Source organism: Rhinichthys klamathensis, unplaced genomic scaffold (assembly GCF_029890125.1).
Source record: "Rhinichthys klamathensis goyatoka isolate OS25496 unplaced genomic scaffold, OSU_Roscu_1.1 h1tg000554l_1, whole genome shotgun sequence".
Taxonomy (NCBI): domain Eukaryota; kingdom Metazoa; phylum Chordata; class Actinopteri; order Cypriniformes; family Leuciscidae; genus Rhinichthys; species Rhinichthys klamathensis.
Genome location: NW_026607023.1, coordinates 2,035,979 through 2,051,583, shown reverse-complemented (window position 1 = coordinate 2,051,583; position 15,605 = coordinate 2,035,979). Strand labels below are relative to the sequence as shown.

The 15,605-nt window shown below is 35.8% G+C and overlaps 1 protein-coding gene across 1 annotated transcript in view; it reads left to right on the top strand.

The window, feature by feature from the left end:
• The window catches only part of mpp1 (MAGUK p55 scaffold protein 1), a 30,516-nt gene extending 16,734 nt beyond the window's left edge, over positions 1-13,782 (top strand). The window contains exons 2-12 of the mRNA XM_056239125.1: positions 3,577-3,705; positions 3,924-4,002; positions 5,019-5,104; positions 5,697-5,765; positions 6,985-7,181; positions 7,305-7,411; positions 7,614-7,694; positions 10,017-10,097; positions 12,005-12,207; positions 12,349-12,423; positions 13,068-13,782. Of these exons, the coding sequence (XP_056095100.1) occupies positions 3,577-3,705; positions 3,924-4,002; positions 5,019-5,104; positions 5,697-5,765; positions 6,985-7,181; positions 7,305-7,411; positions 7,614-7,694; positions 10,017-10,097; positions 12,005-12,207; positions 12,349-12,423; positions 13,068-13,244 (1,284 nt within the window). The 3' untranslated portion in view covers positions 13,245-13,782. The remainder of the gene's footprint in view (positions 1-3,576; positions 3,706-3,923; positions 4,003-5,018; positions 5,105-5,696; positions 5,766-6,984; positions 7,182-7,304; positions 7,412-7,613; positions 7,695-10,016; positions 10,098-12,004; positions 12,208-12,348; positions 12,424-13,067) is intronic.
• Positions 13,783-15,605: the final 1,823 nt, after the last annotated feature.

Sequence of the window (15,605 nt, the reverse complement as noted above, 5' to 3'; positions counted from 1 at the left end):
ATTTAAACATGAACCAAGTTACTGTACTAAATATTTATTGTAATACAAGAACAGTGCTTTTTCAGTAAAATATATGTACGTATTAAATTTACTTTGTGCTTTGCAAATAGGCAGTTCACAAAATTCACGGTTTGATACGATACAGTGATGTACGTTTTCGATACAGCAAAAAGAAAGAAATAACAGATAAATTTCCTATTTATTAAAAGAAAAAATATTTTTAAATAAGTGTGAGTTGTTGTTTTTTTACATCTTGAAACCTTTAGTTTTATAAATGGGGTTCATCTTTGAAGAATGAACAAATAATGTTTTGGTCATCATCACATTAAAAATAACTTTTAAATATGATAATATTTGAGTTTTGAAGTGCTGGAAAAAGATGTGTGATGTAGGCCTACCTGGAAGCATTTTACTATTTCTGCCAAACTTCCATGGTAACAGTTAGTGTTATATTAAATCCATGGTGAATGTTGCTGATCTGTGAACGTAAATTTGCCTATAACTAGTTCATTCATGGCAAAATGTTTCTCCTGGTTTCCACGTTTGATCCGTTAATAACAGAGAAATGTGCATGCTTCTCTCTAGATCTCGCAGTGATGTTATTAGTATTTCAGTGGCGAATTCAAATGTTTTCTCTGGATCTCTTAGCGCTGTGTATAACAGTGTCGCTTCATCACGATTCGGCGCGTGCCGCACTGACATTGATGGTCCGAACTGAAACGGTCCGTGAAGCACAAAATAATAGCGCAGTTTCGTTCCGCTTTTATTACGTTTGCCATTTGATGTTTGCAAACAGTACTTCTATTAGACTAACAACAATGTGGCTACCTATTTACTAGAAGTTAAAAGAAGCCCTGTTCGGAGGCTATTACGGTGGATCTCTTGGGAAAATGTATTCCATCTTTTGGACTCATCATTATACAACGCAATTTTTAAAAACTTTTTAACTTCAGACTTCAGTTTTCTGCAAACAACGCATATTTTGCCTTTTCTATCAGCTATTTTATTTATCGTACATCGGCTTTATTCTTTACGTTTTTGGATTGTTGCTTCAACCTAAGAAACGTCATAACACAGGTAAGAACGATCGTGATTTTGTAAAAAAAAAAAAAAAACATAAAATACAGTCAAACAAACCCCTACAGTATTAAAATCGCAACATATAATAGTTTAGAAGGTTATAGTGTGTGTTATTTGTTTTGTCTTTAACTTCCTTCAGCTCTTTTTATGTTTGGGGGGTCGGATTGTACAAATTATGAAATATTCGATATCCCAATTTTGCATATCGTCCAGAAAACAATTTGGATATTATCGTCTAAACGATATATCGCTTACCTCTACCTGCAATACAGAAAAGTTCTTATTCAGCTAACACCGTGTTTAAACCAGATGCAAGCGGCACGACGTGGCAAAAGCAAATAGAACCCATTATAATCAGTGATGCTGTCTACACTGGATCTGGCGCGACACAACAAATACCCGACGCTAAACTGATGCCCCATTCTATTCCTGATGTACTTTAAGCGATCGCGCTACTTCTGACACGAAGAACAAATGGATTTGCAACGGCTGCTTTGTCTCGTCCAGTGTAGACAGCCTCAAGCTGACTCAACAACTGTCGCGTCCCGTGTAGACTCAGTGTTAGAGATCACGCTGAGATGTCTTGTTCCTCTTTTGGTCGCACATCTTCATGCAGGTCAGAGTTCACCAAACTTGAACGTTTCGCACAAGAGTGCATTTCCAGTCTCTTGCATTCACAATCACATGGGTATGAATAGTAGTCAATGGAAAGAAAGAGATGTCATTCGTCCCTGTGCGGTATTGTATTTAGCAGGTTTAGGTGTCTAGTTTGTAATAAATGGTTTAATTGAAAATAAAGTCATTAATTTTATTTAATGGAGTAAAAGGACAAAATCTCCACATAGCATATGTTCTTTTCAGATTGTTTTCTTAGTGTACGCGCTTGTAAAATCAAGTAAATAATGTTTTCATAAATGTAGTGTATAAGAGAAAACAAAAAACTTCATTAATATACAATATTAGAAATAATTGTAAGCATCTTCTCAGACACCATATTAGGCAGTTAAGAGGAAAAAGAAGTACTCTTTTTACTCTTAATTCCGCCACTGGCATAAATTAATTCATCCTTTTCTAATAATATTGGGACTTCACCAAATGGATCGCGTTTGTGGTTTTATTGAACTTGAGTAACTTGATCTCAACGTTAGGTAATGAACTGGCCATTTTCTGTGGCAGTTACCTAAAAACAGGCTAGTTTGTTAAAAACCTGATTATCTAACATAAAGGTAAATACAGAGATGATTATAGTCAATGTAATGTATATTTGTAACAAAATTAACGAAGATTTGCAACTTTACTCTTATGTGAATTGAGTGTTTATATCAGAATGAAAATAAATTGTAATCCACAAATGAAAAGTTGTGTATATATATATATATATATATATATATATATATATAAACTTTGGACTGCTCTATTTAACATATTAATAACAAAGCTCTATGGAAGGGACCATTATTAAGTTGTGATGAATTTTGTTTAGTCATGCTAGTTGAAATCAAGCCCCCTCATCAGACAACATAACCATGCCAACCTGTTCCCAGCATTGCAGGATTTAATGAAGTGTTAAGATGTGACCGTTTAATCGTTAACCCAGGACAGATGTCCACAATGACTCCTTAATTCTCCTTCATCATACCACTTTATTTTATGCCTAGACAAAGTGCTTATAGATCTTTGGTCACGCTTTATTTTAAGGTGTCCTTTTTACAGTATAATCATACATTTAAGTATCGAGAAATATTAATTAACAACATATAGTCACTATAGGGTGTGGATTATTGATAGTTACATGTAATTATGAATAATATGCTGTTATTACAATACTAAGTACATGTAACATTTATAACAATGTTATAAATGTGTATGTTATGGTTCCTTCCTTCAGGGTTCGTACAAGATGCTTAAAGTGCTTTAAGTACTTGAATTTGACTTTTTGAAATTTAAGTCCTGAAAAATCCTTGAAAACAGACATATTTTTGAAGAGGATCTTGAAAAGTGCTTGCATTTTTTTAGAGAAAATACAATAATTTCACGCAAAATTAACGTTGCAGTCCGTCTGAGATATAGAGCTATTTCACATGATATTAAGTTTATGATAAGTATATAATACAACTTTCATTCTTCAGGTCAATCTTATTCATGGAAAAATTATATATCCTTTTAATGGTTAAGGGGATTTCCTATGCCTGACAGCGCCTGTCAATGGATTGATCTCTATGAAGTGAAACATCAGATACCATATGTAATTTGAGTAATAAATTAATAAATTAATAAATACAAATAATAACGATAGTGTTTGATAAGTGCGGATTGAAGTCCTTGAAATCCAAAAAAGTAGTGCTTGAAATTCATTTTACAGAATCTGTACGAACCCTGTTCCTTATATCTCGTCACAGATACATGGATTCAGCAAAGACAAAGCTAATTATTAGGATCTCAAAGGTTTGGTTCCTGTAACACAGAGCTTAATGTGCTCCATGTTTGCATTCCCAGGCCGCCATGCAGACATATGACAACAAAGGACAGGAAGTCTTCACCAACGGCAGCGCGGGCCACATGAACGGCAAAGACGTAACCAAGATGAGAGAAGTGGCCTTTGAGAAGAACCCCTCTGAGCCACTGGTATTATACCTTTTATTTTCATGTGTTTCATGTCTTTTGTATTTTGTATTTACAAAGTTAAACTCATTAAACTTTGAATTCTCTTGAAAGGAATAATTCACAGATTAATTATGTTATTATTTACTTGTGTTGTTCCATACTTGTATGCTGATATTTCTTCAATGGACAAGGAGTCTCTAAACAGCAGAAGTGTAATATTGTGTTCTTTGTCTATTCAGGGTGTAACTCTTAAGCTGAATGAAAAGCAGAGGTGTACAGTGGCCAGAATATTGCATGGAGGGATGATACACAGACAAGGTACAGTGCATTCTTGGTTTGTGTGTGAACAATTATGCAGTTTCCATAAGGGATGTCCCGAGCTGATCTCAAGGAACGGTATTGGTGCGATTAAGCGGGGTTTTTTTACCGATTGTATAGAGTAGACTATCCTAAGCCTGATCCTTTATTTTATGTCAGCTGTTACACAGGTGTCGTGCAGTAGGTGGCGGTATGAACCTTCAAGTGAATTTAAATTTTCCAACTGCCATTAAAAGGAAAAGCAGCAGCTCAATTGAACCAATGAGGTCTGTTCTAGCGCGTCAGAAACTTATCAACGCTTCCCCGCGGCTTTTAGCACTAAAATAGCTTCGCTACTGAATCACTAAGTCATATTTCTAACGAAGAGGTAACATCACTGGTTTTGAAGTAATTAAACTCACAGCTTCATTGTTTAGAGAGAGAGATGCTGAACAGACACAGGTAATTCACACACGCATCTGTCCCCCTCTCTCTCTCTCTCTCTCTCTCTCTCTCTCTCTCTCTCTCTATCTTGATAAAGAATTCAAATAAATGCTATAATTCATTAATTTTAATAAATGTTTGATTCAAAGCGGGTAGAAAGCTAGATCTAACAAGCCGTAACTAACTATAATATCCGCAATTTTTACCCTTCTTGTCAAATATTGTGCAGCAAACATCAATAACAACTTTAACTTGTCAATGTTGGCAAACGACAATGGTATAAGCGGGATAATCCACGGCTAGCTGTGCATTACATTTTTTTAATTCACTCAGCTTCGCGTTGTGCATTAAAATCGTTTAATGCACAGCTAGCTGTGGGTTATCCTTTATCTATGTATATATATATATATATATATATATACAGGCCTATAAATTTAACCAAACAATTAGGGAAATATAAGTATCGGATCGGTATCGGCAGATACTCAATATTCAATGACTCGGATCAGATCGGGGGCACAAAAAAACTTGATCCCTAGTTTCCATAGAGGACAATGGATAACTGCTTATCTCTCTCTTTTTTTTTTAAACAGGTTCTTTACATGAAGGCGATGAAATCGCAGAGATCAATGGGAAAAGTATTGCTAATGAAAGTGTAGACCAACTGCAAAAGATTCTGGTGGGTTGTTGTGTCTGCACACTGAAAAAGAAGTACACTTTAACATTAACTTTTAAAAAGTGTGCTTATTACAGAAATAACACTTTAAAAAAGAAAATGCTAAAGTGGAAACTGAATGTAATGTCTTCGTACACTTAATTGCATGTTATTGTAACTTTAAAGTAAATTTTAATTTGATATAAAAATACAAGTGTACTTGAGTGTGTTAAGAAACGTAGTCTGTGGCCTTTTATTTGATTGATACTATGTTATCGGCAAGTACAGTTTTAAATATACATATATATATATATTACTGTATACATACATAAGAAATATATGTTTTTTGCATTTCGCTCATTAGAATTTGCTGTGAAACTGAGCAAAGAAAGCATCAATGTAAATTGCTACTGTCTGTTAGTAACTTTTTGTGTAAATACTTTATTAAAAGATTAACTTTAAATTGTGATTTGCTTGTTGCTTGGCTACAGTTTCAAAGCAGCTTCCCCAACACTGGCACATTTCGAGCAGTTTTAAAGAAGAATTGACACTCAGATGATGTTTGTGATTATGTTACTCTTTATTTTATGTTGTTGGATGCTTTTTAACATTACAGAAAGACACAAACGGTGTTGTCACATTGAAAATCATCCCCAATCAGCAAAGTCGCCATATGGCATGTGAGGTGAGTAAAACAGCAGCTAAGTCAATCTCACATCATGCCTTTTTCTTGCTTCATTTTATTATTATTTTTTTATTATTATTATTTTTTATGATCACAATCTACTCATCTCGCTTTACCCTTTGATCTGTAAATATGCGCTCAAATGTGATTTGATCACTTCTTTCTTTGTCTATTCTGTATCCTTGATTAAATTAAGGTGTGGGGTTTATCATGGGAATGGGAAACCAATGAAAGACACAGGTGACTATTTAAGCATCAATAGCAGATAACTTTACACTTACTTTTCTCATTAGATGAAGTAACTTCAAACTCTCCTCTGCCATCTTCTGGTCACACAGCGTCAAACTGCACTGCAGTTGATTGTGAAACATTGTTTGACGTTGTGATGAGCTTTGGCAGTATTCTAAATCCTCTTTCACCATATACAATAACCATTGTGCTACGTTTAAGTCAGAACATCTAGTTCCATCTAGAGTTTTGCTTATCTGTTTTAGACTGTACTGGCACTTAGCTGTAGATATTGTCACTAAAATCTATCTATCTATCTATCTATCTATCTATCTATCTATCTATCTATCTATCTATCTATCTATCTATCTATCTATCTATCTATCTATCTATCTATATGTATGTCTGCTTTCTGTCTATCTGTATGTGTATCTTATATATAAAATCAGCATATTAGAATGATTTCTGAAGGATCATGTGACAATGAAGACTGGAGTAAATCACAGGCATAAATTACAAAATATATTAAAATAGAAAACAGTTATTTTAAATTGTAATAACATTTGCTTATTGTAACAATATTGCTATTTTTCTGTATTTTTCATCCAATAAATGCAGCCTTGATGAGCATTAAACAAAAATCTTAAGTATTCCAAACTTTTGACCGGTGGTACATGGCAATTAAATTAAAAGAATAGTTTAACCAAAACTGAATGCATTACATAAGGGGAAACTTACCGATTTTTTTTTTTTTTTTTTTTTGAAGATGCTAGTTATACAGTAGCTTCAACTTAAATTGAAATGAATTATACAACAGGATGATGTTTATATACACAACATGATGCAAACAAGTAGGACATGTTCCTGGATTCGTTGACCCTGGAGAAACCGACCACTAAAATTGGAAGGCACTGATTGGCTAAATCATCTTTATGAAGCACTTGTGATGGTTTTATGAGAGAGTAATGTTTTCCGGATAATGTTTTTGCAGATGTATATGAGAGCACAGTTTGACTATGACCCTGCCAAAGATGACCTGATCCCATGCAAAGAAGTCGGCCTGAAATTCCAAACGGGTGACATCATTCATATCATCAATAAGAAAGATCCAAACTGGTGGCAAGGAAAGGTGGACAGCTCCTCCACAGACTTTGCAGGACTCATCCCTTCTCCAGAACTTCAGGAATGGTGCGTTCTGACCTGCACTCTTTTCCTGCATTTGATGACGGTTCAACATTCGCAAGTAATTAGTGATGTACATTTAAGATCTCCCTCTCTTTCACAAGCTAAACATTGCTGATGTTTCTTCAGGCGAGTAGCAAGCAAAAGCAAAGCGACACGGGAAGCCGGACAGTCCTGCAGTCCTTTTGGCAAGAAGAAGAAATGCAAAGACAAATACCTGGCCAAACACAGCTCAAGTTAGTGAAGCTCTACTAATGTAAATTTGATTTCACAATGATGAGTTATTCTCCAATGCCATCTCCCAATAACCATTTTATGTCTGTTACGCAGCTCAAATGGTGTCTGAGTTAAAGCAACAACATGAGTCTGGTCTTATAGAAACAGGCCTTGCACAGATGCACTTGTCAAGCTTTAACCGATGAATTTTTTCTTCCTTAGTCTTTGACCAGCTTGATGTAATATCCTATGAAGAAGTGGTGAGACTTCCTGCATTCATCCGGAAAACTCTGGTTCTGATCGGTAAGCATCATCATACCCTATTCACTTTAAATATTGTGGCTCCGTCACCTTTGACACAGCTTAGGCCAGCAGGGAATTCTTGGGAATGGAGGATTTATGCGTCACATCGTGGTTTTGCAGCAGGGTAGAATAAAACACTGGATTTAATCGCAGAAGTTAATTTATTTTCCAACTCTAGATCAAAAACATGAACGGATCAACCAACTAACTAAGATGAGATTGGACAATGAACAGAACTAACACAGGGCTTAAATACACAGGTAGATAATCAAAGAAACTCAGAACAGGTGTGTAACTAAATCAGTAACCATGACAACCAACTCAAAGCACTGAGACAGGCGGACAGGCAGGTAAAATCCAAAACTAGAGCACAAAGCAAACAGACGTTATGGGAGTACATATATCATCGTGGACTCTTTTCTTAGTTAGTTGGTTTAATCTTAGTTAGTTGGTTTAATATACATAACCCCCCCCCCAAAAAACACCTTGTGTTATATTACCTTGGCATTTAATTTCAGAACAAATAGTTAACGCTGCTATCTGAGTGTTTCTAATAACAACTGCTTGATGGCTAATTTGGAGTGATGGTTCATTTATCATGTTCTCTCTTCTGACCAGGCTTTTGATATTTGTTCCTTTTTTTGGAAAGGCATCGAAGCGCTGTTTTTATTTATTTTATTTTTTCTTTGCTGTTGGGGGAAATGGGAATACAGAAATATATATGCTATATATGCTTTATAAGCTTATCAAACTATGACGATTTCAGCTTCTGAACCCCCCGGAAATGTTAAAAAGAATATATTTATAAAATATACCCTATAAAATTATATACCAAAATGTATTTAAAATACATTTATTTTATGCCAAGTAAACTACAAATATGTTTACATATTTATGTACTTAATAAAATACCCTGCATTTGTACTTTTGGTATACTTAAAGTCTGCTAAATTGGGACAATTAATGTTATTCTTAATGCATTTTAGTTAACCAGAAATAGTGCTGAAGTTCAACTAAAGATATACTTAAGTCTATTTGATTGTGCGGTGCACTTTAAATATCTTGCATTTAAAGACTGATGTTATACAGAGATCATACTATCCTTACTAATAGTGATATTAAACACATTTTAGGCTTAATATAAAAAAAATTTGCATTGTGCAATAAAGTAGGGTACAACGGGGCTAAAGCACCGGGGTAAAAGGGGCCTTTGAATTTGTTTTCCTCTAAACCCCTAGATGGCACAAAAACTTGCCGCTGCACTTTCCAAAACATCCTCTTTTCAAGATGCATGTGGAAATTTGGCTGATCCTTGACGTGATCGTAGACAGTAGCGCAAAACTGATTATGTGCAAATTTGATCTAATATTTGATTTTTTTTAAAATGTTGTAAATTTAAGTAGCAAATGAGAATCACTAAAGTTATTGAATATATTTTGAGACAAAGGTCTTCTTGATGATTTTCAGTTTTGTTCAAGGTAATTAAAGCAACAGTTTTTCAATAATGGAAGAATATGTAAAAGTATTTGGGGTAAAGGCACCCCTGCTGTTGAGGCTCAAGGCACAATTATTAACATGATAATAAATATCTGGCTGACTTTTCCATTTGTTGACATGACATGGTTAGATTTAGATGGTAAATATCATACATTAAGTTGGGTGTCCACCTTAGAGATAATCACCATATTTATAATGAAACCATCATTCTTAAAAATATGATATTAATCATATCATATAATAAAATATAATTTATTGTTATCTATTATAATTTATTAAATCTATTATTTTATCAAAATAAACCAAAAATAGTACAAACTTTTCTAGATAATTTAGATATTATTAAAAACTATTTGTATCATTACTGTGTGCCTTTTGTCCATGCTGGTTTTACCCCGTGTGTCTGTGGGGCAAAAGGTCCACCTCGCCACCTCATACACTTATCAGATTTTTACACAAAATAAACCACTTTTATTGTTTATTTTCACACAAAATCTGTTACTCCATCAATGTTCAATACAAACATGTTTTTATTTTCTGCAATCATACACTATGGGAGAAGTGAAATCACATTTTTCTTAAGATGTGCCCTTAGCCCTTTTGTACCCTACTCCAAATAAAGTTTAATTATAATATTTATATCAGGAAGTCTCAAGTGATATGTGAGTAAATATGTTAATGGATTTGTTGTATACTTTTTGGTATAGGTTTTTTCATTAGGGTGAATTGCCATGTAGATCCACAAAAATGAGCTTAATATTTGAAAATGTGCAGCTAAGTTTACAGGCTAAAATGTGTTATTTAATGTTTTGCTCTTGTTTAAAGGTGCACCTGGAGTTGGAAGGAGCCATATTAAAATTTCACTGCTGACCAAATATCCTGAGAAGTTTGCCTACCCAGCACCACGTATGTACAATCCAGCTGCATAACTCCAAAGTCTTCCACCTGTATTTAGGAATTTTAAACAGTGTTTAGGAATGAATTTAAACAGAGCAAAACAATTATATACCATCGCAAATCCATGTATGGATACCCAGCTGAAAAAAACAGCAAACGGTATGTTTGCATAATTGGACCAGCATGAGATGCTGGTTTCTGGTTTGCTGATCCCTTGCATGGGAAGCAGGTGTGCTGGTGGACCAACTCAGTTTTGCTTGATAACAGCTTGACTATGATGGTTCACCAGCTAGACCGGCATTCTACCAACTCTAACAAAGCCCGGACCAACATGGATTTCATGCTAGTTTATTTAGGAATTTTTTAAGCACAGTAATTCGCCTAACAATGTGTCATTCATTACTCACCCTCACGTTGTTCCAAAGCTGTTTGGCATTGATAACGTCAAGTTGGCATGCCACACTATTTTTATTGTTTATGTACTTCAAGCGAAACCGCACGAGGTCATTTTGAACAAAATCTAGCCAAAACAAAGCCATGATTATTTACGTAATAGGTAGTTGTGCTCTGGGCCCCTGCAATCTTTTCAGGTTCATTTCTTCACTCAATCAATTTCTTCGTCAAGGTCAGACACGAGTAAAAATGAACACACTGGAGAGTTACTTTATAGTTTAAATTCTATTCAAGTTGTTAGTCAATGGCTACCGCCAACTGTCTGGTTAGCAACATTCTTCGAAATACCTTCGGTAACGCTTCCTTTTACAGTACAGTACTTACGTGTACTTACAGTGTACTTACCTAGAAAGTACTGGCTAATATAAGGTAAGTACATGGGTTAGGGGTAGGTTCAGGGGTAGGTTCAGGGTTAGTACCTAGTTATTACCCAGTAATTATAATTACTATAATAAGTACATAGTAAGTACATGGGTAACAGGACTGTAAAAGGAAGCGTTACCGTATGTTCTTTAGTGTTTAACAGAAGAAAGAAACATGTCATACATGTTTGGAACAACATGAGGGTGAGTAAATGATGACAACATTTTGATGATAATAATCATTATCATTTAAAGGGGCTGTTCACAAGTTTTTGCTTTCCATTGTGCTGATTTTCCAAATTATAAATTTTAAAATGCAAAAACAAGTTTAAAACACTTAAGGCTGTTTTGACAACTTTTTGCTGCAAAAACATTTTCTTAATTTATAGTTTTATTTTGTTTTCCTATCATCCTTAAAACAAGATCAATTTTACTTGAGAAACAAAACTGAATAAGATCTATATAAGACTATAAGATCTATAACAAAACTATAAGATGATATATATTTTTCAAAGATTTATATACATTTATTATGTATTCTCTGTAAACAAGTTATACAGTTTTGCTTAAATACATTTTTTTTAACAATTCTTCACTGAAAAATTAGCCTGGATGCCAGCCGAAATTAGCCCCGCCCACAACATTTGAGGATGGGAAGTTCGGTCTGGACTTGATCCGTTGTGAAGCAAGTATGCCCGGACCAATCAAATTGTCAGGGCGGGCTTTACACGATGATGGACAGATGATTAACAGTAGCGTAATCATCGACGTCACCAAAGAGCGCTTGGGTTGAATTCGTTTACAACAAAGAATGGCTGCCGCTGGAGAATTTAGATGTGTAGATTCAGCCATCACTTCTGTTATAGAAGATGTAGACAGCGTATTCATTTAAAAGAGGAACAGAACCGCGATCAAGGCATTTGTCGATCCAATTTAGTGCAGAGGCATTTTCTTTCCTGGTTGGGTTGAAACACGCCCCATAATCACAGCCCAGTGGAGCAGTATCAGACTCACATTCTGACTAGAATCTGAGTATGACGACGTCAGGCTACTGAAAAACATGATAAAATAATGAATCATAAATATAATTTTTCTTTGCAGACACCACTAGACCTCCAAAGAAGGACGAGGAGAATGGCAAAGAATATTTCTTTATTTCCAATGATGAAATGACCAAATGTATCGTCGGGAATCAGCTACTTGAATACGGCAGTCACCAGGGACACATGTTTGGTACTAAGATCGAAACTGTTGACAAGATTCACGCACAGGGGAAAATTGCTCTGCTGGATGTGGAACCACAGGTAGTGCCACACTGTTGAGTCAGCTATTAAATAAGCATAGCATTTGATCCCTAGCATTGTGGTGTCTTTATTTTGATGAACCGTCACTATTTCTAGCCTTGTCAGTCAATTGCTTTCTGAACTCTTTTTGTTTTTTTCCAGACGCTGAAAGTGCTCAGAACGGCAGAGTTTGCTCCTCTTGTGATGTTTATTGCTCCTACTAACACTGGCAATCAGGTTAGAAAATGATTCATTCAGGCTTTAAGCCCCAGGGACCAGATTCACAAAACATTCTTAAGAATTAAATTGTTTTTGTATTTCCAATAAAAAAAATGTACAAATGTATTTCCAAAGATACTTCTTAAGAATGAATCGAGTAAGCGTATATTTTTTTTGTGGTAATAAAAATAGACTAAGTGAATAATAGGCAATAAAATGACTTAAAATACATGAGGCAGTAATAGTTGGTTCAAATAAAGTATCAAAAACAAGTAATCATGTGGTTTTGTTGAACAACACTGTTAAAATACAAAATATATATACATAATATAAACAATCAACTTATGCACCACTTCTAGTATTTTGCCAGTTAATCGACATGAATAAATTGCAATCAAGGATTTTTTAAAAATCAAGTACTCAAATTTAATCGACGAATCATGACAGGCCTATTAAAAACCATCGTAAATAACTTTCCAAAGTTAGGATAACCTTGTCTTAAATCCTCAAAGGTAAGAAATGATTTCTAAAGAAGATTTTTGTGAATCTGGTCCAATAAGCCCACCCATAAGCCTATCCACGCTTATGACCTGAGGTTTATAATAAAGCAATAATTCCTTTGTAGAATAAAGATTTGTAATCTATGCTTTTCTACTTTTCAGTCAGAGGCAGTGCAGAACATCCAGAAAGAATCCGATGGCATCCTCAGTTCATACCGCCACTTCTTCGATGAAATGCTCGTCAACAATGACGTAGATGAGAGTGTTAAGGGTGTAGAGGAGGCCATCGAGAGAGCCTCCTCGACCCCACAGTGGGTGCCAATCTCATGGGTGTACTAAAAACCCCAGTCCCTTTCCCTAATCTCCCCTCCAAATATACCATAAGAGTAAACCACACTCACACGGTCATCAAGACAGTTTGCACATGAATAAGTGGTTTATGGAATGTTTTAAAAAAGCAATAAGTTTGTTCTTTTTGTTTAATATGTGAATGATTTTTAAATGCCAGAGTGCTATAACCATACCAGTATAGTATATATATATATATATAGCAGTAAGCGATGACATTGTTAGCGATGCATAAAGGACCTCTACTGTGATTCAAAATACCACTCAGTTCATAAAGGTGTGTTGGTTTTTGATCTTCCCTGGAGTTTCAGTGTATTTTTTATACCATGTGCCATGGTGTTCTTCTTAAATATAATTACGTTTAAAAAAAAAGAAAATTTTTAAAAACACAGGGAAATTGTTTCAATCTATATTTGAAAGCAGGTTTGTCTTGTCCTGAAATGTTTCTAATTATGATATATGGATTTACCTCAAGTCATAATGTAAGGCACTTTTAAAAGAACTGAATAAACGTCTCCCCACACTTCAATTGTGACTCTCTGTGTTAAAGAATGGAAAACGTTTCGGTTACTAATGTAACCTTAGTTCCCTGAGATGACGGGAATGAGCATTGCGTCAGTTACTGATGCTTATGGGGAAAACTCTGTTTTTCTCTGAATACTGAAGACAAATGGCATTTCAGCCCGCCAAAACAGACTGCCTATTTAAGTCGTGCTGATTGCTGATTTTTCGACTGAGGAGCAGGAGCTTCGACAAGCTACGTAATGCTCGTTCCCTTTATCTCAGGGAACCGGATGTTAGTAACTGAAACGTTCCCTTTCAATACGGTTCACTCGCATTCCGTCAGTTACTGACGCTTATGGGGAATGCAATTCAATAGTGCCGTGCTACTAGAGCAGAACAGAATGCCGTGAGAGATACGGACTTAAAGGTGCAATGTGTGATATTTCTGAGGATCTATTGACAGAAATGCAATTTAAGATCCATAACTATGTGTTCAGTGGTGTATAAAGACCTTACTCAATGAACCGTTATGTTTTTATTACCTTAGAATTAGACATACATCTACATAACGGCGGGCACCCCCTTCTATGAAGATCAACATATTGTGACGTCATGTTTCTACCGTAGCCGACAGTGAACAAACAGCGCTACAGAGCGCGCTTCGTCACTACCTTGAATGGGAAGCCGCAGAAAGCTAAAGCTAGCCATAGACACCGTGAGTAGTGACTTTTCCCTTCTCAGCGGTGTAAAATGTGTAGTTGGATTGTTTTTATGTAACCTAGTTCTTCTCCCTCGCTGTGTTATGGCTTTGACAATCAGCTGATTAGTACTGTTGACCGTAAAACAGTAACGTTACAGGAGTCACCAACCCGTCGATCGCGTTGGTCGTCAAGTCGATCTTGGAAGCATTTTAAGTCGATCGCGAAGAGTTTTCAAAACCAGAGGGAAAAAAAAACAATATTTGTATTCATTATTATTTATTAATTTGTGTGTAGTAAATGGTGTCTAGGGGATGCGGATGCGCGCGCGCTGTTACAATCACGTCATTTTTTCCGCGCGCACCTTCGCGCTCATGCGGACGCGTCGAGTTTAAACAATGCTTTACGCTTTAACCAGCTCAGCCACAGCCCTACAGCATAACAGCTCATATTAGCAAGCTAAACATTTACTACCCTGTTAGAAAAAATATGTAGTTGGATAGTTTCGCTATGTGGGGAGAAATGTGCTGGTTATGTTCGTGAGACAATCAGCTGATTACTATTATTATATTATATATTAAGTCCCTTGATCCTCACCTGACTATGGCTTTGTAAACTTTATCCATGATGTGGTTTATAATGGACTGTGGTACAGAAACAGTGAATGTTACACACTCTTGGCTTACTCTGGCTATTCTCTGCTGTCTCAGACGACGATATGTTTGTCCCGTTTTAGCCACCGTAGCTTCTTCGAACGGGAGGGGTGAGCTGTGGGCTGAGCCATTAGTGCAACTCGCAACCGAACCGCTAGATGCCGCTAAAATCTACACACTGCACCTTTAAAGGACAAGTTCGGTATTTTACACTTAAAGCCCTGTTTTAAGATCGTTTCTGATGAAATAGAACGATAAAGATTGAAATTTGGACACATGCTGCTGGCGCGAGAATTTTCGGTTTCTGTGGTTGCACCCCCCCCCACCTCCCCAATGGTTGCATAGGTGCACTGGAACAATCCTTCCTCAACTCCATTGTACTTGACTTGGACAAAAACTACAATAAAACCTGTTGGAAAGCATCTTTTGCAGCGATTTTTGTGTGAGCATATCAGTGAACACCCCAGACCACTCGGTGAGTTTCACGTCTTTGTAAA